This window comes from Emydura macquarii, unplaced genomic scaffold (genome assembly GCF_026122565.2).
Source record: "Emydura macquarii macquarii isolate MOO-44397 ecotype Brisbane River unplaced genomic scaffold, CSIRO-AGI_Emac_v2 contig_450, whole genome shotgun sequence".
NCBI classification, from domain to species: domain Eukaryota; kingdom Metazoa; phylum Chordata; order Testudines; family Chelidae; genus Emydura; species Emydura macquarii.
Genome location: NW_027130587.1, coordinates 13,052,064 through 13,074,935, shown reverse-complemented (window position 1 = coordinate 13,074,935; position 22,872 = coordinate 13,052,064). Strand labels below are relative to the sequence as shown.

General features: G+C 46.9%; 1 protein-coding gene across 1 annotated transcript in view; it reads left to right on the top strand.

Moving 5' to 3' along the window:
• KSR1 (kinase suppressor of ras 1) overlaps positions 1–22,872 on the top strand; it is a 120,958-nt gene that overhangs the window by 55,424 nt on the left and 42,662 nt on the right. Inside the window, exon 2 of the mRNA XM_067538035.1 lies at positions 3,838–3,978. Coding sequence (XP_067394136.1) covers positions 3,838–3,978 — 141 coding nt within the window. The remainder of the gene's footprint in view (positions 1–3,837; positions 3,979–22,872) is intronic.

The window sequence follows — 22,872 nt, the reverse complement described above, 5'->3', positions numbered from 1 at the left end:
CTCCGACACGATCTCTGGTGTCACCTCATGCAGCGTCTGGATTTCTCACTCTCACAGTTGCATCAACCTGTGACCAGAAATTAAAACTTTGACAACTTCACAGGGCTGTGGCTTTTTGTCCTGAGATGTGTGTGTGGGCAGTGAAACCCCGCATTTACACCAGATAACTGCGAGTAGTGAGATTACTGGTAAAACAAGCAGCAGCTAGTTTACAGGAAAGCATAATCCAGGAATGCAGGTCTGCTGTGCGCTGCCGGTGGCTGCTTACTAAAGCAACTCACATAAGGTCAATCAGAAGCTGAGCTGGGATAAGAACCCCCCTCTCCTCAATTTTAGAGTAGCATTCTAGCCACTGGACTGTGCTAACGATTGCAGCCCAAGTTCGTGTTCTGCCTCCTAACGATACTCCTGTCACATGATACTTGTCCCACGTTAACCCTGGGGCACCCACCTGGGAGTGACCCACTCCATGGTTATTAGCTCATATGATGATCAGTTCAGTTTTGGAAGCTACAGCCATGTATGTCCTGGTAACGAACCCAGTACTGAGTGACTGCAACCTTTGCTTTGCCATCGCAAATATTGCTGAAATATCAGGCTGAGGTTTTTTTGGTGGCCCAGCATCTCCGCTCCCCTTCTCTTCCCCCCCATCTCGAGCATGTCTGATTGGGATCTTCCTAGCATGGTGTCACATGCTCTAGTCTGACTGTGTACATGTGCAGAAATCCCCAGTTGTTGGCTTTCAGAGAACTTAAAATCGTATCCCAAAACACAGGCTTTCCAGCCACCTAATGGAGGGACAGTAGAGGCAATATAGTAATAAATGCAGTGCAGCAAGTTCTGCTCTAGTAGCGAGGAGCTTTCCAGTGTATTGACATCCAATATATGCACAGTAGCCACACCCTTTTGTGTACATTGTGTGTGTTCGTTCTACTAAACCAATATAGGGCTGTTAGCCCAGAGGCCTTGTGGATGGGGGCCCCCCCACTTTATCACTTCCCCTATCCCTCTAAGAGGCAGTGTTGCCTGGTGGGGATAGTGCACTGAACTGGGAGTCAGGAGACCTTGGTTCTAATCCCAGCTCTGCCACTGGCCTGTTGGGTGACCAGGGATAAGTCACTGTACTTCACTGTGCCTCAGTTTCCACATCTGGCAAATGGGAATAATGATACTGAGCTCCTCTGTAAAGCGCTTTGAGCTTGGCTGATGTAAAGTGCTGTATAAAAGCTTGGTATTGCTGCTTACCTGCCTGACTTTAAATTGTGAGCGCCTCAGAGCGCCTTCTTGAACGTGTGGACTCTTCCTCACGCCTAGCAGGCGCTACTGTAAATAATAGTAACTCAGTCACCCGCGTCACCGAGGGGACCCCAACGTGATATTAGGCCTTCCATGCCTCCTTCAGGACAGTCGATAGGAGGCGATACTATTCCGAACCGGTGGGCAGGTCCGAAACATTCTGCTCCAGAGAGGGCAGTGGTGTACATCAGTCTTTCAGCTAGATTAGGCATAGTGTCTGTTTGCCCTCAAATATTGGATGCGCCCTATGTCTGGGGATGGATTAGATCAGTGGTTTTCAACCTTTTTTCATTTGCGGACCTCTTAAAAAAAATTTCAAATGAAGGTGCCAGACCCCTTTGAAAACCACTGGATTAGATGATCTAATATGTCTTCCCCTCTGTAACTTCTGTGATTTAGGTGTGCAAGTCACTGCATTATGTCATTCAGACATGTATATAGAAAATGTTTCCAGTGGAAGCTTTGAGGAGAGACATTTAAAGTGGGCAAGAAATACATGTTTATTTTTCCTTTTAATTATAAAACTGATCTCACCTCAAATGCTACAACGCTTGTTTTACCGTAGACGTGTTTTTGTTTAATAAAATGCAGATAGACTAAATTGCTTTGAGGCATTGTTTTGTTTAGAAGTCTTTTGAAGCGTATGTCTGCCCCCTGGGGATGTGTGACATAGGAACCATGAGAAATCTCTTTTTGAGGTTTGTTTTATATTAGGAAAAACAGAAGGCAAATATAATAATATTCCTTTTGTGTTTTCTCTGAATTTCAGTGACAAAAATCTCCATTTTCTTGTAGCAAAATAGAGATTGTCAGGCACTGAATGCTTTGGTGTTTTGAGTCCAACTTAATTTTTACTTTTTAAATAGTTGTTATTATTTACCTTGAAGTAGAGGCCAGAGATCCCAACCTGAGCATGTCCCTGTTATTCTGGGTGCTGAACAGAGTTATTGGAAGACACTTCCTGCCCTGAAGAACTCAGTCTAAATGTAAAAACGAGAATCCCATAGCACTTTAAAGACTAACAAATTTAATTTCTGCAGAAACAAGCTTTCGTGGGCTGCAACCCACTTTGTCAGATGCAAGAAATGGAAATCAGATAGGGGTGTATATATATACATCCAAGGGTGAGGAACAACAATGAGGAGGGTAGGTGTTAGCAAAGTCCATTCAGTTAGAGTAGATGAGGCCTATTCACAACCATTGATTAGAAGGTGAGAATGTGTGTGAACAGTGACAATTACTTCTTGTAATGAGAGAACCATTCCGAGTCCCTATTCAGACCCAGTTTGATTGTGTCAAGTTTGCAGATGAGTTCCAGCTCTGCAGTTTCTCGCTGAAGTCTGTTTTTGAAGTTTTTTTGTTGAAGTATGGCAACTTTCAAGTCAGTTACAGAGTGTCCTGGGAGATTGAAGTGCTCTCCGACTGGTTTATGGATGTTACCATTTTTTATGTCTGATTTGTGTCCATTTATTCTTTTGCGTAGTGACAGTCCATTTGGCCAATGTACATGGCAGAGGGGCATTGCTGGCACATGATGGCATATATTACATTAGTAGACGTGCAGGTGAATGAGCTCCTGATGGTGTGGCTGATGTGGTTAGGACCTGTGATGGTGTCACTAGAGTCAATGTGCAGGCAGAGCTGGCAGTGGGGTTTGTTGCAGGGATGGGTTTCTGGGTTAGTGTTCTTGTTGTGTGGTGTACGGTTGCTGGTGAGTATTTGCTTCAGGTTGGGGGGCTGTCTGTAAGCAAGGATAGGTCTGCCTCCCACGGCTTGAGCGAGTGATGGATCATCTGCTAGGATAGGTTGTAGATCCTTAATGATGATGTGTTGGAGAGATTTTAGCTGGGGGTTGTAGGTGGTGGCCAGTGGTGTTCTGTTGTTGTCTTTGTTGGGTCCGTCCTGTAGTAGGTGACTTCTGGGTACCCGTCTGGCTCTGTCCATTTGTTCCTTCACCTCCCCAGGTGGGTATTGTGGTTTTAAGAATGTTTTATAGAGATCCTGTAGGTGTTTGTCTCTGTCTGAGGGATCGGAGCAAATCCGGTAGATAAGATGCTATAAGTGGGTGTAACCACCCAATCGAGGGGATGGGAGAAGGAGGATGAGGGTAACCAGGATAGGAACACAGGAATATAGACCAGCTGTGTTCACTGCTTGCAGACTGAAGGTAACTGATCACTCCCCTTTGTGTATGCGGTGTATATCTGGGCTGTCCTGTCTGTTTATTTGTTTATTTATTTATTTTGGATGGCTTAAATAAGGGTCCTGCAGAGATGGAAATCTCCTGCCCCCCCCTCCCGTCTGGTGAAACCGCAGGGAGAATCAAGCCGTCGCTGTGTTGTTTTGTGTAAGGGAACGGCTTCTTTGGATTGACTCCCAAAAGTGCCTGGTTCATTAATAAGCCATCGCCAAACCATTTTGCAAGGCAGTAGTCCTTACGAGCCCCCGTCATAGACCAGGCCCTGTTGCGCTAGAACAAAAAATCAGTCCCTACCCTAAAGAGCTTTCAACTGTAACCATTCGCTCTCTGGATCCCAACAGGTGAAACTGGTGCGCTACATCAACAGACAGCGGCAGTGTAAGCTGAGCGTGCCCCTGAATGACAGGACAGAGGCACTTAACAGCTACCCGAGATTCAATGACTGGTTAGACCTCGTCAATGTAAAGAAAGAAGTTGTTCAGGTAAGGGACAAATCTACCGGTACAGAGCATGTCTGCGCCCTCAGCACTGCATTTCCTGACTGCCTGCTGGTGTCATTCAGACTCCTGAAGTTATTTTAAAGCTGGGGACTTTTTGCAGATGATGATTTGCATGCACCTTTCTAAAATTATTCCGCTCAGACAACAATACTACTTTTGTCTGGAATCGAACTGTAGAACTTGGCTCTAAAATGTACTTGATCGGAGGGGGGGAATTTTAAAAAAAATCAATCCAGGTAATAGCTCTGTCTCTTTAAGAAGCACAGGAATTTATGTATCACATGTTGGCAAGCATACCTGGTCTCTTCCTGGTTCAGATCTGAAGGAGATGAAATCAAACCAGGTTTTGCAACATGTTTTTGTTTGCTTGTGGCTCCGTGGCCACTGGGCGCTCAGCAGCAGCACCTCTGGTAAAAGGCCTGGTGGGTCTGCACTTCCTGAGTCCTCTCCCTCGACCGCAGACAGGAAGAGAAGGTTCTTCTCTCCTGCCTGAAGCCTCTCTTTCCCGTCATCTCTAACCAGAGGAGCGGGGAAAATTTCCCCAGAGAGAGCAAGAGAGAGAAAGCAAGCCAGCGCTTTCCCTGCATAGGAACTAAAGGCAGAGAGGTGGAGATCCAGCTGAGCTGCTAACTGTGGATCGGATACCTTAATATCTTGCTACATCTATGGACCAGTTAATGTACCCGTCTGCTGTGGGCTGGGGACCACCCTGTAACCTGTTCGCCTGGTATAGTTCAGAAACACCACCCTCCAAACAAGCCAGATGTTCACCTGCACCTCACGCCGCTGACTGCAGGGGACTGGAGGCCGCTCTGTACTTGATACAGGCCAGGAAGGTATCTTGTATACTGAAAGACCGGGACATTGCAGTTAATATACTTGTTGGGGCAGATTTGGGCTTGTGGGGATCTCTCCTGTAAATGGAGAGAGGAAGAACATACAGGGTGGAGTTAAGTTTGCAGTTGGATCCTAGAACTTTGTTACTCTTGCTCGGTTGATATTTAACGAGGATCTTTTCCAGGGGTGTTCTTTGGGGAAGTCCTAGGTTGGATTCTGCTCTCCGCAACACTGCTGTAAATTGGGAAGGGTTTTACTGAGCTCTGTGGGCCAAATATTGTGTTTTGGCGTAAGCTGGCACTGCTCCAAAGGAAGGCAATGGGGTTGTGCCAGTTTATACCAGCAGAGAATTTGGCCCAGTGGATCTAGAGTTCCACTGATGAAAGCGAGAACAGACTGTCCCTTTAATCTAGCCTTGACTGGCGCACGCCAGAAGGATTCCTGTCGTCATGATTTCAGTCAGTAAAGCAGCCATTCCTCAGCAGATGGGATCACGGCAATTCCGAGCATGCAGAGGACGCCGTTTTACAAAATGGCCGCCTCCCCGCAGCGTGACCTCACAGGCACCGTGCGCACGAGGTTGCCTCGCACGGAGGATGCTGTTTCGCTCTACAAAACGATGCCCTGCCCGCAGCATGACCTCGCACGCCCTACGGGTGTGAGATGATGCCGTCTAGAGGATGCTGTTTTTTGTAAAGCAAAATGGCGTCCTCCTTGCGGCGTGACTTTGCGCGTGCAGTGCGCGTGAGGGCACGCTGCGGGGAGGACGCCATTTTTAAACGGCAACGTCCAGGCCTTCTGGGGGTGGTGGGGAAACGACACATCTGGAAACGGGGTCATGCGGGGAAAATGTTTGGGAACTGCTGGAGTAAAGTCTTGGGGTCGAACTGAAATTGAGGGGCCTTGTACCTGGGTGGCAGAGCAGAGTCACATCCTGACTTTCAGAGGTGCTGAGCACCCACAGCTCTGGTTGAAGCTGGTGGGAGCTACAAGTGCTCAGCACCTGAAAATCAGGCTGGAGGTGTGGGAATCCAGAAGTTTATGGGCCCTTTATCATTGAATTCTCTACGCTTGTGATGGCTAGAAGCCAGCGACAGCCCCCCTCCTTCCCCCCCCCCAGTACTGAGCAGTGAGCCAGTTATGACCATGAGCCTCCAGTCCTAGCGCCGGCCCTGGCTGTTGATGGCAAAAACGGACATGCTGCTTGGTGTCCATTGGATTATTAGGAGATTGGTGTCGGCAGGGAGCTGACATCAGGTTCTTCACGTGGGGCTGGAGTGCCATTGACTTAACCGGCTCCGTTCCTGGGAGCAATGCGCACATGCAGCCCCGCCCCAAGCGAACCACTTGATGGCGATTCCCGAGGCTCACAAATCTCCTAATAATCAAACGAGGCTGAGTAAGCCGTCAACGCGCTTTCTGTTTTCGGCTGCTCAGGGCAAATCCTGAGGTCCTTGTTCAGGTTTCACTTAATCCTTTCTCCAGCAAAAAAAAATGTCCTTGACTTCAGTATGAATTCGCCTGAATAAAGAGTGAGCGAGTGACAACTGGGGCTTTGTCTAGCTGGCTTCAGTGGAGTTACTCCAGATTCGCCCTGCTATAAAAGGGCAGAACGTGGCCCAGTCGGATGACTTCCGGCCTGGGCGTTGCTGTTCTATGTAGAACGTTAGGTGGCTTATCAATTTTGGGCCATTACAGTCTGAGCTGCAGCAGCTGCGGTGCTTAAGTCTGTTGCTGTGACTGGGCTGTCAAACTGTTGTTGGTTTCTCGGGTAACTGGAACTTCCTTCGGCAAAAATAACTTCTGTGCGACTCCTTGAAACCCCCGTTACAGTGCCTGCAGAATGGAAGGGGAAGTACCACCCACGCCCCATCCTGGGCATTTCAAGAAGCAATCACAGTCCAGTCTGCATGGTTGCTAAGTTGGTGAGCAGATCCACACCAGGAAGGGCAAACTTTCTAACTGCTTAAAGCTCCTCTTCACAGCCCCCCCTCACTGCTCCCAATTCTCCTGGAAAGACACAAACCATGCTCCTGCCATCAGAAATACCAGCGCTGGGTGAAGCATTTCTTTCAATTGCTTTTTGATCCCAATTCTAGTTTTCCTGAATTCTGCTCCCATTCATTGCCAAAGGTTAATGTTTTCTCATGCAGCTGCAGTCAGCTTTGGTAGTATTTAGGTGAGCGGGGAAGGAGGATTGAAATGCACAGGGGAGTTTGTCCAATTTTATTTTTGCATGAGCTTGTGGTAATGAATTTGGAGCTGCAGGTTTGGAGGGGGAAGGGGAGAAAAGACCCAGACTGCTAAACCGCAGACTTGTACAAATCTAATTGGCTTTCCGCCATTTATGGTGGCTGTTTTTTCATCCTACTCTTCTCTCTGCTTGGACAATGGCAATTAATGGAATCCGTTTAGCTTTTGTTGACAGTCAGGCTCATGAGACTTCAATCTCTGGGATGCAAACAGTGCAGAGGCATGGCTGTTTGTTTTGTGATGAGTTTTTCTACTGGAAATTTTACACAAATCATGGGAGCGTTTCTATTGGGCTCAGATTTTATAAGAGTATTTTTAAAAAAAAAAAAAAAAAAAACCTGAAATGTATTCACATCGGAGCAGTGTGCTTTGAAAACAGGTTGTTAGATGGGTGCAAGCCAGGGCTAGGTGGTATTCTATATGTAACATCTACAGGAAACCAGCCCTAAAGTGTTTTTATAGAACACAATGCCTGTGATTTTGCTGGGAAAAGAGTGGCTGAAGGAGTCCTTCAGCACATAGCCCAATGCGTAGGGTGCTGCATGGGGAGTCAGGAGATGTGGATTCTCTTCCTGGCTCTGCCAGTGACCTTGAGTGAATCACTTCCTTTTTTCCGTGCCTCAGTTTCCCCACTTGTAAAATGGGAATAATGTTACTAGATTTCCTTTTTGTGAAGGGCTTTGAGAATCATCTAATGAAAAGTGTGACGCTGGCTGGATTGGGAGGGACCATTTACGATATTATTTAACATCAATATTTCAAAATTACAATAATTCGTATGAGCTATGCCATGTCAGGTACTGTGAGAAAGATTATACTGTGCGAAGTATGATGATATTGTGTGTGTGTGTCATGGTTGCATTGGAAGTTATGGATATGTTTGTTTCTGTATTTCAATTCGTGCTGTGTTTCTGGGCGACTCCCCAGACAGGATGGCTGCAGCAATAAGCTGCTTAATGGCCCATTAAGGAAACACACAGGTACAATGGGCCCGGGGAGAGAAGCCAGGGCTACACTTGATGAATCACCAGGATTTAGTCATGTGACCCTGGTCTCCATCTTATTCCTGTAAATTTTCACAAGCAGCATGGCAAAGGCCAAGGGACATAAAAGGCAGCTGCACCACATCCATTTTGTCAGTCTGTGTTTAGTCTTCACCTACCTCTGGATCAGCTCATCTACAACTGAAGTTGTGAAACAAAGGACTAAGACCCATCCAGGTACTAGATGTACCCCAGAGCGATTATACAAGCCTGCAAACTCCACAATTCTATTGGAAACCTGATATATATGGACTTTCCAATCATTTGTATGTATGTGATTGCTTTAATCCTTTAACATTTCTCTTGTAGTTTGTTTCTTTCTTTTTATAATAAACCTCCAGTTTTAGTTACTAAAGGATTGGCTGGCAGCGTGGTATTTTGGGTAAGATCCAAACTTATATTGATCTGGTACTGTGGCTGACCCTTTGGGATCAGGAGAAACCTTTTTGGTAAAGAGCATAGAGTTTTAAATAACTGGTCTCTTTACTGGATCCAGTGGCTGATTGGGAGCCAGAGACTGAAATGCAGTAAAGGGGGCTGTGTATATTTTTGTTTTAGCTTCTTGATAACCCGTGTGGGGAATCGGAAGCACTGTTTGTGGCTGGTTGGGAAGTCTGACTTCAGTGTCACCCACCAGTGTTGGGAGAACCTGCTCTCCTTTTTCAGCCTGCCTTGACCTTGGCATTTTCAGGTGGTCTACCCTAGGCACAGACAGGTCACAAAAAGTACCTGGGTTAAACTTTCAAAAGTGCTTAAGTCACGTTGGCTGCTAAGGGCTTCAGTACCACTTTCTAAAGGGATTTAGGCACTCAAGTCACTTGGGGGAAATTTTTTAATGCACCGATTGTCCCCCGATGCTTCTGAAAAATGCATCCTCTGTGCTGTGAAATGGGACCCCGTTGCATCAGACACTGTATAAATGGTGAGAGCCAGTCTCTGCGCTGAAGAGTGTGTAAACTAAATAGAGAAGACTGACCAAAGTGTGGGAGGGAAAACAGAAGCACAAAGAGGTGAAGTAACTTACTCAAGGGCACCCAGTAGAGTGGCAAAAACCCTGGTCTCTTGGCTGCCAGCTTGGTGCTGTGCCCACTGGACTATCTGCCTCTCCTAGGCAAATAAAGGACTCCTGCTCATGTTGGTCTCTTTCTATGTGAATAGTCAGATGCTCTTTTCATTTCTAATGTTGCCAGAGTGTCACGGTGACTGTGCTCATCTGTGATGCAGCACTTGGGGAAAACTCTTACAAGGCGTTTTCGGCTTTGGATTATGCGAGTCCATCCCCAGCCCCCCACGTGTCTGATCGGCCTTCTCCAAAAATAAAGCTGCTGTGCTGTGAAGCACAGAAACTCCCGGGCTCTCCTGTCAGAAACAGAGCCCCTGTTCTCATTTTAAATATTTGCTGACTCCTCCAGTCCAGAGCAAAGCCTATTTTTTGCTCACTGACTCTGCTCCAGCCATTGTGCGGCTTGAAAGCTCTCGGCATTCCAATTGCTGTCTCTTTCTCCTTGGAACACTTTTATTTAAAGCAAGAATAATGTCCACCTGTCAAATCCTTTAGTTCTGGAAGCGATTACAGTAATAACAATGCACTGTTTATGGCGTTGGGCAACAGCTAAAACTCCTGTGAGCGTGGATAACAGTGAGCCAGTAATGTTGCGGAGAGTGAGAGGACTGTTTGATGCCGGGCTAGCAGACCCAGAGGTAGGTGGGGAATACAAGCCTCTAATTTTTCGTGCTCATTGCTATACAATGCATATTTTGTGCCGGGCAAGTCACTCACTTGACAGCAAATTGGTAGAAGCCAGTTGTTGTGATTTTTTTCCCCCTTGTCGTGCCTCTAACCACTAGTTACTATTAGATTTCATGGGGGTAAATGGACTAAGACAGCTAGTTTGAGGCAGCTCTGCTTTGGGATCTGGCTGTTGTGGGTCTTTTTTGATCACTTTCTGGCAAATGACAAAGGAGCTTTTTGATGGCTAGGTGGTCAGGTGAGGAGCTAGCTGTAGCTGTGTGTGTGTGAGGGGGGAGTGGGATTTATTTAGGGTGGCACATGAGGTATTAAATGTGGGATGAAATCAAGGAATGAAACATGCAGGCTGAATGTTGGGGGGGGACCTTCTTGATGGTGAGAATTTATTATAATGTGTTATGTTCTTCAAAGGGTGGAAGATTTATACTTCAAAAATGAGACTGGACAAAGGGCTAGAAAAATACAGGGTATAATCCTGCCTGGACTGGGAGTTCGCATGGAGTTCTCAGCTGGGTGTCGGTCCTACCCTCCCGAGGGAGGGGTGTGGTGTGTGATCGTCCTGCACTTCCCATAGTGTTAAATGGCGGGTGAATCTCAGCACGAAGGGAGAGGGATCCTAGTGTAGAAAAAGGCGGAGAAGAATCAGTCTCTTCCATCTCCAGCTTCTTTCATGGTTTGTTTTTTGTTCATTCAAAAGAAAATGAGTGAATTTGCTAAAATGGATCCTGCCTTTGGCTTGTTTTCTTTGCTGTAAATCCCCCAGGAGGACGCTGAACTATTTGGTTCACTCATTGCACTTTTTGTCACAGACTTCAAGGTAATTGAAGAAGATGGTTGCCTCATCTTTGTGAGACGTGTCTGAACTAGCCCGGCTGTGCCCTAGCAGGCGTTCTAGTCAATCAAACCTGGAAGTCTGTTTTTAGTGTTGATAACTGGAAAGCCTGTGGTAAACAGGGAGTGGTGAGCCTGGCACTAGAGATCCCATTAATCAAACAGACCTCTCCCATGTCAGGGCTTCTTGGAGGATCAACAATCTGAAGGGCTGTGCTGTTGGCAGGCCTGGTTTGTAACGATTCTGCTTTGGGAATGTGTAGAAATACCACGGTGTTCTTTCACATCAGGGTTGCGTTTGCTTGTGAAACCTAGTTTGGTTGGGGAACAAGGTAGAAGGCGTGGAATTGGATAGGAGCTGCGTGTTTCCTTTTTAAATCCTCAACAGGGATCATACTTGAATGGACCAGGCAAAGTAGAGCGAGCAGGCCGGCAGGGAAAGAGATTCTTTACATCGGATTGTGTTTGGACTAATCCTTGCATGTTTCAGGTGCTTCTGGTTTTTTGCTGCTTCTCTATGACCCCCGCGGGGGCCAAGGCTGAGGGGCATTTTTGGTATCTGAACAGGCTGAGCTGTTAATTTTATCAAGTGGCGGATGGCTGCACCTTTCACTCCGTGGGAAGAACAAGTGCGCTGAGCAAAGAATCTGCCTCCGTCTCCTTCGGCACCATCCCCTTCCCGGCATGTAGGTTAGGCTGCTGGGAGTGGAGTGAATCAACCCGATCGTGACCAGGTTGTAGCTGACCATCCTGCCCAACTGTCCGGGGAGATGATCTGTAAAGTGGGAAGATGGCAACTTTTTGCGCAGTGGTGTGTGTTTTCGCTTGGGAGTGGAAAGCCGCAACCGGAGCTCTCAATCCAACCTTCCGCTTGAACAGCGTAACTCCTGTTCAGTCTCCACCTTGAAGGCCACTTGTTACAGCTGCCATCCTGCCCATCAGGGAGAACTGGATGGGACTCCCTGGAGAACCCTCAACTCTGCCACCCCAGGGGATTGCTGGAGGACCATGAGGGAACTACTGCCCCCTCTCCAGGTCTCCATAGCGAACGGTTCCCCCACAGGCCAGGTCCTGAGATTAGAACTCTTCCTTTTGGAAGAAGTATCCCCACGAGGTCCCCACGCAGCCCTTGGAAGAGCAGACGCTAGCAGCACGGCTCCACCCTATTCATCATTAACTTTGCCGTGGGGACGTTGAAGCGACTCCTCCTATTTAAAACGTGAAAAGAGATTTGCAGTAGGGGTTAAATTCAGTCCAGCACCAAGTGCCAGCACCTGGCCCAAGAGCCACTTGAGACGTCAAGGCCTTGAACAAATTTTAACCCTAAACGAGGCTCCTTCGTAAGCACTGTACTTGGCTGATGTTCTCAACAGCTTGTATCCAGCCAGCGGGCAAGCCCTCCCTCTGGATATCACTATCCCTGTCTGCAAAAGATTGCGAATAGTGGTATGAAACCAAGGACTTAGCGTCATCTCTCCCCCCGGCCATCCCGTGCTTTTCCAACCAGAGGGCTGCTGATGGATCCTATCTGCGTCCTGCTGGATGGCAGGGCATCACCAGGATTTTAAAGAGAGACTGGTCTGATCTTGACTGTGACAGCCCAAGGAATCTGGAACTTCATAGCAACATGCCATATAAATATAATGTCGCAGAAGCCAGCTTCCAACAGGTTCCTTGTCTGTGACTCTGCCCATGTACAATAGGAGGCCAGGTCCAATCCCTCACCATCATTCCTCCCCCTACTGCAATGGTATTTAAATCCCTGTAATCTGAGAACCATGGCTGCAGTGCAGCAGGCATCCCAGATCCTGAAGTCATAGGCCCTTATCTACAGGGTCCTCTCTTCTACTAGTTGAGTTTGCAATTTGGGGAAGGGCTTTCCACCTCTGTGCACCAAGAGCCTCTGCAGCCGTTCTGAGAGATTCAGTAGCAGGAGGGGAGAGTTTGCACCAGACCAAAACCTGGATAGATCCAGTCTACAGAGTGATCTATGAACATCATTCAAGAGGCTTCCTTGAATGGCCAATAGAAGATAGTTTATTATGTGAACTGACCGGACAGCTAATGCTCTAAGGTCTCTCTAATGCCATTCTCATCAGGTACTTGAGCATCCAGTGCTGAATAAAAACTAATTTAACCAAGACAATCTTCAAAGCACCCTCACTCACATGCTTTTGCTTAGAGTCACCAGCAGGACTTTAAGCACCTTATGTAATGGGCTTTCTGCTATCTAGCATCTGCTTCTTCGCCTAGCCAACCACCCTCCAGCAATGTATTGATTTAAGAAGGGGCATTTGGGGTCTTGAAAGATGTCCGGCTTTGTAAAGACAGCCCCTGTACTGGGTGAGGAACAGGTCAGGTTGCCTTTGCGGAGCTGGTAGAAAAAACTGTTTTTGGGTTGGGGTTGGAGATGTGTTGCATGCATGTTTTATAGAAAGATTTTAAAAGGGGTGGGTGGGTGTGGGTGTGTGTAGGTGTGTGTGTGTGTGTGTGTGTGTGTGTGTGTGTGTGTGTGTGTGTGTGTGTGTGTGTGTGTGTGTGTGTGTGTGTGTGTGGTATTTATCTGCACGAGGGAAGAAGGAGAACTGGGAGTCATTGTGGATAATTCTCTGAAAACATCTGCTCAATGTGCAGCCGCAGTCAAAAAAGCTAACAATGTTAAGAACATTAGGAAAAGGATAGATAATGAAATAGAAAGTATCATAATACCACTATATAAATCTGTGGTGTGCCCACACCTTGAATACTTCATGCGGTTCTGGTCATCCCCGCCTCAAAAAATATACCTTAAAATTGGTAATGGTATCCAAAAGGGCAATGAAAATTATTAGGAGTATGGAACAGCTTCCGTATGAGAAGAGATTTTAAAAAACTGGACTGCTCAGTTTAGAAAAGAGATGATTAGGGGGTGGGATATGATAGAGGTCTATAAAATCGTGAACAGTGTGGAGAAGGTGACTAGGGAGGTGTTGTTCACCCCTTCACGTAACACAGGAACCAGGGGTCCCCAGTGAAATTAACAGGCAGCAGGTTGAAACGAAAAAAAAGGAAGTACTACTTCACACAACGCACAATCAGCCTGTAGAATTCATCGCCATAGGATGTTGTGAAGGCCAAAAGTGTAACTGGGTTCAAAAACTAATCCTTCTAGTTCGTGGAGGATTGGTCCATCAATGGCTATTAGCGAAGATGGTCAGGGGTGCAACCCCAGGCTCCAGGTGTCCCTAAATCTTCAACTACCAGATGCTGGGACTGGACAACAGGGGATGGATCACTTGATAATTGCCCTGTTCTTTTCATTCCTTCTGAAGCAAGTGGCACTGGCTGGTGTTGGAAGACAGGATACTGGGCCAGATGGACCATTGGTCTGACCCAGTATGGCCGTTCTTTAAACCTGTGGTAAAGCAGGGAATTGAATTTGGCTCTTCCAAGTCGTAGGCTAGCACGCAAGCCAATGAAACCATCTCTCCTCTCTAAGGCAGCGTTTCTCAACCAGGGGCACGTGTACCCCTATGGATACACAGAGATCTTCCAGGGAGTACATCAACTCAGCTAGATATTTGCCTAGTTTTACTACATAAAAAGCACTTGTGAAATCGGTACAAACTAAAACGTCATACGATGACTTGTTTACGCTGCTCTCTACACTATACACTGAAATGTAAGTACAATATTTATATTCCAATTGGCTTATTTTATAATTATGGTAAAAAAGAGGAAGTAAGCAGTTTTTCAGTAATAGCGTGCTGTGACACTTGTATTTTTATGTCTGCTTTTTGTAAGCAAGTCATTTTTAAGTGAGGTGAAACTTGGGGTACGCAAGATAAATCAGACTCCTGAAAGGGGTACAGCAGTCTGGAAAGGTTGAGTGCTACTACTCTATGGTATAGAAGCGAGGATCATTTGATTAGAAATGGAACTACAATATCTCTGATTTATAGCACTTCATGTTGTTGTTCCCATACACCAGCAAGCATATCGCCCGTTGCATGACATTGATGGGGGGGGGGGGAATTTTGGCCAAGTCCACTGAGGTAAATTATACTCTTAAGAAAAGTGATTCCTGTGTCCACACACAATGCAGAATATTTGGGGTTTGGCTTTCTTTTGCCCCTGTCTTGAGCACAATGAAACCTATGGGAGTTTTCCCATCGAAGCCAATGGGAGCAAGGTCTGTCTAGGTTCCTATATTGTGCCCATCATCTCTGTATCAGAACTGAGGCTCTCATCAGAAAGAGCCGTGTGCAGTAAGCTGCATGCCAGAAGGGCTGGGTCAGCCCTGCTTGAATTTGAACCTGTGGCTCCAGGGAACCTAGCTACTTCAGAACAGCTCTTTTGATCACTTCTCCCCTTTTGCTAGTTATCATTTCCTATCTATCACTCACCTATTCATCTACCCCTGCCCACAGTTTTCCTACAAAAATACCAAACTGGTGTCTTCTGTGCCAATCCTTTTCAACAGAAATGAGAAGAAAGCAGTTAAATTCTATTGATGTAGAGAGCAGAAAACTAGCACCTCGGTGCAGTTTGTGTAGGGCCTTTTTTAAGGATCTTGTTTTTGTTCCTCTGGATAGACACACTGCGGTACACTCATTCTTTGGCCACAGCCAGAGGCTAGGCAAGCGGTGCCATAGACTGCTTGTCCTGCCTTTAGAGTGATGGAAAAGCAAATGTGTCTGGCAGCTGCTGCTTTCCTTAAACCACAGTTGCCCAAAGCCTTCTCCTAGGTGTGAATGTCTCTGCTGAGGCTGTAGCTATGCTTCCAAGAGAGATGGGTGAATTTCAGAGAAATCCCTCCCCTGGGCCTCTACATTCCAGCCAGTGAAGACCCTCTGAGTTGAAAGAGCTCCGCTCCTCTCAGGATTGGACTGTGATGTCTGTGTGTGTTTGAGCTGGGTTTATTTGCACTTTAAAAGCAGCCAAAACAAGGCAGGTGGAGTCCAATCCATTGGGCCCGCTCTACCTCTCACTTACTTGCTGTGAATCAGGAATAAAACTCCATTGGAAGTCCATGGAGCTCCACCAGGGTTAGCGAGATCAGGATCGGAGCCGTCTGTGCATTACCTACTCTCCAGCAGACACTGGTTTGCAAAGCATATCCTGCGCGATCTGCTTTACCAGACTCCACAGCTGAGCGGGAGCCGCAGCAGCGGCGACAACTGAGCCTGTTTTTCAAGTGCCAACGTGAACGAGTGACCCGCGTGATTATCGCATTGGCCAGGGGGCTAACGGAGATAAATCGTATCAGGCCAATCTTGCAGGGATCAGGTTGACCAGTTTTATATTAAGCCGCCACATATGTGCAGCACATGAGTGGCTGTTTAAAGAAAGCCTCTTATTTTTCCTCTGAGGCTTAGTTTCTTTTGTCACTTGTCATGGGGGCTGGCGGCAGGTTCCAGAAGCCTGTCTGAGCTTTCCCCTCTCAAGGTCATTGGGATTGTTTCAATCTAATCTCCTTTTCTGTGCTTATGCTTCTCTACAACTTGCCCTTCTCCCCCTCTCTAAAATTAAACTCCGTGGGGCAGGAGAAGAACGGCGTCGGCCGTCACTTCTGGGGTGGGCAAGGCAGCTGTTCCCGCTACCACGTCCATGGTATCCTGGCACCCGCCTGCAGGTAGACGCCCAGCCTACAGTGCCAGCTGCCGGGCGCATCCTTGTGGCAGCGAAGACTTTCTCACTAGCTGCTGCTCAGTCGTGCTGCTTCGTGCCAGAGCCCAAGGGTGGCAGAGGGAAGAGGCTTTAAAGCTTTCAGGAGCGTGCCTCGCGCTGGCTGAAATACAGGACTGATGACTGAGCCAGCTGCTGCTGCAGCCACGGAGAGTATGTGTGTGGCCAGTCTCAAAATCCTGAGCTTGGCTTTAAAATCTCCTGATATATTTTTTTAAAAAAAATTAACAACATTTGGAGGTTTTGCTGTCAGCCTCCTGGTTTCTGGGTCTTTCGGGTGCAGCTAGGTCGCGTTTTCAGGCTTTTTCTCTGTAGCCACAAGGGCCAGGATCGGAAGCACAAGACTCCGGGAAATGGGGCTTTCAGAACCACGCCAGATATCCCAAGAGTTTGAGATAAAATTCCACCCTGGAGTTAGGCTAGCCCTTACCATGGGAGAGGATCAGCCCTGAAGCTAAACGTGCGCCCGGCTCTCTGTGTGGATGAAATGGGGTTTGGATGCACTCGCCTCTAGGATTGAGCTCGGGGCGATGAGGGCCACTGCACAGTGCCGGGCCTCCTCAGAGACTGCTGGCAAGCCCCAGTCTTCCTCAGGAGCCCACGCTGGCGATCCTGGGCAGGAATCTTGTGCAGATGCGCTGGGCGCGCTGACTCTCTCTCTGCTCTATTTGTAGTCTGTCGGGAACCCAGCCAAGATGCCATTCCAGATGCCGTTTGTACGAGGGACTGGGGCTTGTCCCTGCTAGAAAGTTGTCCTGCTTTTGCTGTGCCAACAAAGCTAAAGCACTGCACTCCCCTAGTGCGGCGCAGTTATATTGGTATGAAGGTGCTTTAGGCTGGTATAGCTTATCCCAGATGAGAAGGGGGAAAAGTTCTACCAGCGTAGGACACCTTTTATATGGATATAGCTGCAGCCAGGCTAGGGCATGGCCTAGCGAATGACACGCTGGGAGTGGGACTCAGCCGGTCTGGCTCTGCCACTGGCCTGCCGGGTGACCTTGGTCAAGTGACTTCCCCCTCGCTCTGTGCCTTAGTTTCCCCATCTGTAAAATGGGGCTAACGATACTGATCTCCTTTTTTTGCAAAGCGCTTTGAGATCGACTGATGAGAAGTGCTAGGTAAGAGCTCGGCATTAATTTAATTACCAGTTGAACTAGATTTGTTTGGGGAGGGAGGCGTTGATGCCGTTTTATTTTATTTTTTTTATTTTTTACTTCTCTTTATACCAGCACAAAAAGTGTGGAGGCTAGGCCTGCCTCCACAAAGCTGTTTGTACACCCCACCCGCCCCCCCAGAAGGCACTGGAGCATGAATAATAAATAGCCCAGTATCATTTCAGCCTGCTCCCGTGGATGGAAGCTTGGCAGTGTTGTCTGACCCGGCTATCATCCTGGTCAAAAGAGGGAGAAGAGCAAACAATGAGTTGGGGGGGTCTGGTAATTTCCTTCGAGCAAAAGCAGCAAGTTAGCGTGTCCTGTGAGCTAGCGAAGAAGCGGGTAGGGGCTGTACTGCCTCCTTAAATCCTTGCCAACCTCACTTAAAACTTTGCCAACTCCGAGGCGCCTTTGCCGAGAGCGGGTTCTCATTTGGTGGTGGTTGGCCGTGCTACGGACTGCATCAGGAGCCAGCCTGGACTGGCAGGGACTAGCTGACCAAACCGGTGTCTCCCAGCTCTGACAGCTGTGTTTTTTGTTGGTTTTTGTTTTGTGTGCTTCACTTCGCTGTCTCTTAACTCGCTAGCTGAAGTGTAGGGAATAAACTCCCCGAATCTGGCTTTGGGCCTCTACCTCCCCGCTCAAGCACACACTCAAGCCTGTACACTCGAACCTGTGCTGAGTAATGGCATTTTCACAATGGAGAAGAAAAACCAGCGCCCAAGACTTCACAGCCATGTCGTCTGGACGCTGAGTCCTCTGCTGAGCCTTCAAGGCATCCTCCCTCAAGAGGAGGAAAATGGCTTTGGGTGCCGCTCAACCCAGAGCCGGCTTGTGGGGAAGCAGCACGTGCAAACGCCTGTTGTCTCGGATGCTGAGAGTCGCTGAGCTTTATTTATGAAACGTGGATTCACCTGAAAGGCTTGCAGCAAACCGGGCCATTGGCTCAGCACGTGCCCGGCTTCCTGCAATGTCGTCTGGCCAGTGCCTCGGAGGTTTTAGGCTAGTGCAGTGTGTCTTCACAGGGCCAGGTTTTCAAAAGCACTTGGCACCAAGCAGCTCCCATCTGGCGTTGATGACCAGATCTTCAGGGGAGCTCAGCACCCAGTTAGGAAGTGGTAGTCGAGCTCTCTTGAAAACCCAGCCTCAACTGTGTGTGTTCCTGAGCCCTTCCAGAGACCGTGGCTTTAGTGCTTATAAGACCCAATCCCACAAGCCCGCATTGGGAGTTGAAGGTGCTCAGCACTTCGCACCTTGCAGGATGGGAGTCCCAAAGAGCAGCATTTGCTTTGGTCACTAACCCTTCTCTAAAAGAAACCTGCTCGTGGCTAAGGCTGCGAGCCAGCCCCCCTCCCCCAACGAGCATCTTCTGGAATTCTGGTCAGCCCCCCGACAGTGTGGGAAGAGAACAACTCTGGTGTATGTCCAGCTTTTCATGCAACGGATTGGTGAACCCGGGTGATCTGCTGTGCCAGTTTGGGCCTAGCGGCCCCTATTTGAGCACTGCTGGTTGGAGGTGCAGGGCTCAGAGGCAAGGATGTGTTCGCATCTTTCCGTATCGTCTGGTGCTGAACAGAATTCTAGAAGGCGCCACAACCCATTCTGTGTACGGCGTGCAGCCTGAACTAGTATCCAGCTTTCATTTAGTCTTGGGTGCTTCTTTCTGTCTTCTGCTCCTATTAGTGAGAGCACGTGCAGCCATGTATTCCACCATTACACCAAACCCCTGTTGTACCTGGCTCCGGCACAGACACTTCGTTTCCTCCTGCATTGCCCTGTCCTAGAACCTACCTTTCTTGCCACTGCACTCGCATCAATGGACAGCAGCGTAGAATGTACAGTCCTTCCTAAGAAGCGTCATAACCACTCCCTTTCTCCTGTCCCACTGACCTGTACACACACACCGGGCCAAACTCTCGTTTGCACTGGTGCAAATACGGAATCGCTTCAGCAGAATTACTTTTCATTTATACAGGTGTAGCTGAGAACAGTATTCGGTCCTCTGACCACCTGACCTCCATGAGGTATCACTGCTCTTTTTAATCTGTTGATTCCAGAGTGTTTTATAAAGGTCGAAGTCCCTTCTTACTGCTGTTTGACAGCTGGATTAACTAAGGCACTGGCCCGAAGTCACACGCTCTGTGGCGGAGTCCAGATGAGAAACGCCCCGTGACTCCCAGCCCAGGGCTCTAGCCACCACCACATCTAGCCATCACTCTAGCCATCACCACCTCCATTTGTAGTTGCAATTTTAAACCCAGGGTTTAATGGAGTCGGTGGAGACAGAGATGCTTTGCTTTCTCCGGGCAAACTTAATCTGTTACACATTACTGATTTTAATTTCTAATCACTGCAATAGGTTACTGGTTACCTTTGCATCACGCATGGGAACAGCACGGGGCAGTGTGGGTGCCATGATTTATTGATTTGCCCTCTGATCTGGAATGACAGGATTGCTGAGTAGTAGCTAAGTAATTTAGGTTGCTTTCCTGCTTGAAAAGTAATTGATTATTTCTCTCGTTTGTTTGTTTGTTTTGTTTCAAGTGACATGAATGTCATCCCTATTGCTTTAATTACACACACAGGGGAATAACTAAATGTACATTAGAAGAGATGGAAAATTATAATGGACATAAGCCCTCCTGCGTCAGGGCAAAATTAACACCCCCCCACCCCAATTAACCCCAGACAAATTCAGACTGGAAATAAGGTGTACATTTTTAATGGTGAGAGTAATTTACCAAAGATCACGGTGGATTCTCCATTACTGACTATTTTGAAATCAAGGCTGGATGTTTTTTCTAAAAGACCCACTCCGGGAATTCTTTTGGGGAAATCCTTTGGTCTGTACAATACAGGAGGTGAGAGGAGATGTTCACAATGGTCCCTTCTGGCCTTGGAATCTATGAAAAGTCAACCACTAACTGGTAAGGGTTAGGCGGAAACTTTCCCCTGGAGTTAGATTACGGCATAATTGCCTATTACAGGGTTTCTTGCATCTTCTACTGAAGGTAACTACCTGCTTATAGCCAACCCTTGCACACATCCTGGGAAGACCTTGCTTCTCTGAATGTCTAGGCTGTGTTTTTAGAGTGGAAGCTGTGTGTGACTGGGGGAATTAATGAATCTACTATGGTAGGTGTTGGCTTCAATTCTGCCAGCCAATTCTGCTGGTCATATGCCTGCAGAACTCCATAGGCTTCCATGGGAATGTTGCCAAAGGCAAGCGGACTTCAGCCGTATAGTGTTCCTGTTTCAGATGATGTGTTGCTGTGTGATCTTTTCTAAGCAGCAGCAGTATATTGTAACACTTGTGGCATGCAAGTTCCTGAGAACAAAATACTAACTAGTAAAGCTGATGTGTTCATGTTTCCTTTGAGATTTTGACATCTTGGAATTTTCTTTTCTTTTTTCTTTCCTTTTCCCCCCCCGTTCTTGTGATTCCTTGAGGTTTGAACCCATTGTCTGATGGCTGCCTGCAGCATGTCCACCCTGAAGTGGCGCAGCTGTGCCCTTGTTGCTTTTTAAGTTTAGACATACCCTTAAGCGCCTAAGTCACTTAGGCACTTGTGAAAATTGTACCCCTAGTCTGTAGTCTGCGGGACAGTTAGTAGAACCTTTCAAAGTACTTGATCATTAAAAAATATGAAAATGGTAGGAACATAACTTGTTCCTCCCAGCTGTTTCCCTTTATAGGAGCCAGATTTATCTCTATCCCATAGAAACTAAGGATGGAGAATCTCAAAAGATTCTGTTTGATTCTAGAGACTCAGATAGTTTGAGATGAGCTTACCCAAAACCAGATGAGAGAGAGAGAGAATTATTATTGATGAGTTCCAGAGGGGTAGCCGTGTTAGTCTGTTTTTAGCAAAACAGCGGGAGACCCGTGGCACCTTAAAAGACTAACCAATTTATTAGGGCATAAGCTTTCGTGGGCAGAAACCCCACTTCATTGGGTGCGTCACTTGCGTCTGAAGAAGTGGGTTTCTGCCCACGAAAGCTTATGCCCAAATAAATTGGTTAGTCTTTAAGGTGCCACAGGACTCCTGCTCTTTATTATTATTTTTTTAAATGTATTATTATGATGTATTTTATGTGTACTGATGGAGTCTGTGATGTCGGGCTATGAATAAAGAGTGTACATTCTCTTGTGTTTGTGCTTAGGGTCTCGGTGCCTACTACTTTCAATCTGACTGGAAATCATTCAAGAAAAGCAGCTCTTTTTTAACTCTCTGCTGTGCCTTTAAATTCCTAAGCATCGGCTTGTGGTAGCTGCAGTTATTTGTCCTGCTCAGACCCAGCCTGTTCCAGAAGAACCTCACGCTGTTTTCTTAGACACTGCTTTTGTCCTTCCTTGATTTTATTTTCCCTTCAGTCTCGTGTAAAAATGATTTAAACTGGAAGTAGAGAATTGCTCTGTGGGGGTGGGCGAGAGAATGTAACACAAATCTCCAAATGTTTGGGTCTCAGGTAGCAGTGTTGCCAACCCCATGCACTGGAAAATCATCAGTCAGGCATATAATGTGACTAGATAGAAAAAAACTTAAGATTTTAAAAAATAATACATTCCTGGTTCTTTCTGTACGCCATTTGCCTTGGTTTTTGAGCCTGTAAGAATCATGTTTTCAAACAGTTTTTCCTAACAAATTGGGGGGGAGAAGAAATTTTTTTTTCTTTAAATCAGAGTTGTAATTGTCCTGTAATCCTATGACTCCAGGAACTGCTAGGCCTTTAAGAAAAACAGCTACATATCACAAGACTTGTGATAAAATCGTGAGCTGGTAGCCGTGAATTTGTTTGAGCAAAAGTTTCAGGGGAATTCTTGTATATATCAGAGCCAGTTATCCCATTTCTGACACTCCTGATAAACTAAACAGTAATAAGTTACCAGGACCAGATGATATCACCCAAGAGTTCTGAAGAAACTCAAATGTGGAATTGCAGAAGTACTAACTGTGGTATGTAACCTATCATTTAAATCAGTTTCTGTACTAGATGACTGGAGGATAGCTAATGTGACACCAATATTTTTAGAAGGCTCCAGAGGCGATCCCAGCAATTACAGTCCAGTAAGCCTAACTTCAGTACCAGGCAAATTGGTTGAAATTATAATAAAGAACAGATTTATCAGACACATAGATGAATACGATTTGTTGGGGGAAGAGTCCACATGTTTTTATAAAGGGAAATCATGCCTCACCAGTCTACTAGAATTCTTTGAGGGGTCAACAAGCATGTGGACAAGGGTGATCCAGGTGTACTGAAATTTTCAGAAAGCCTTTGACAAGGTTCCTCATCAAAGGCTCTTAAGCAAAGTAAGTGATCATGGGATAAAAGGGAA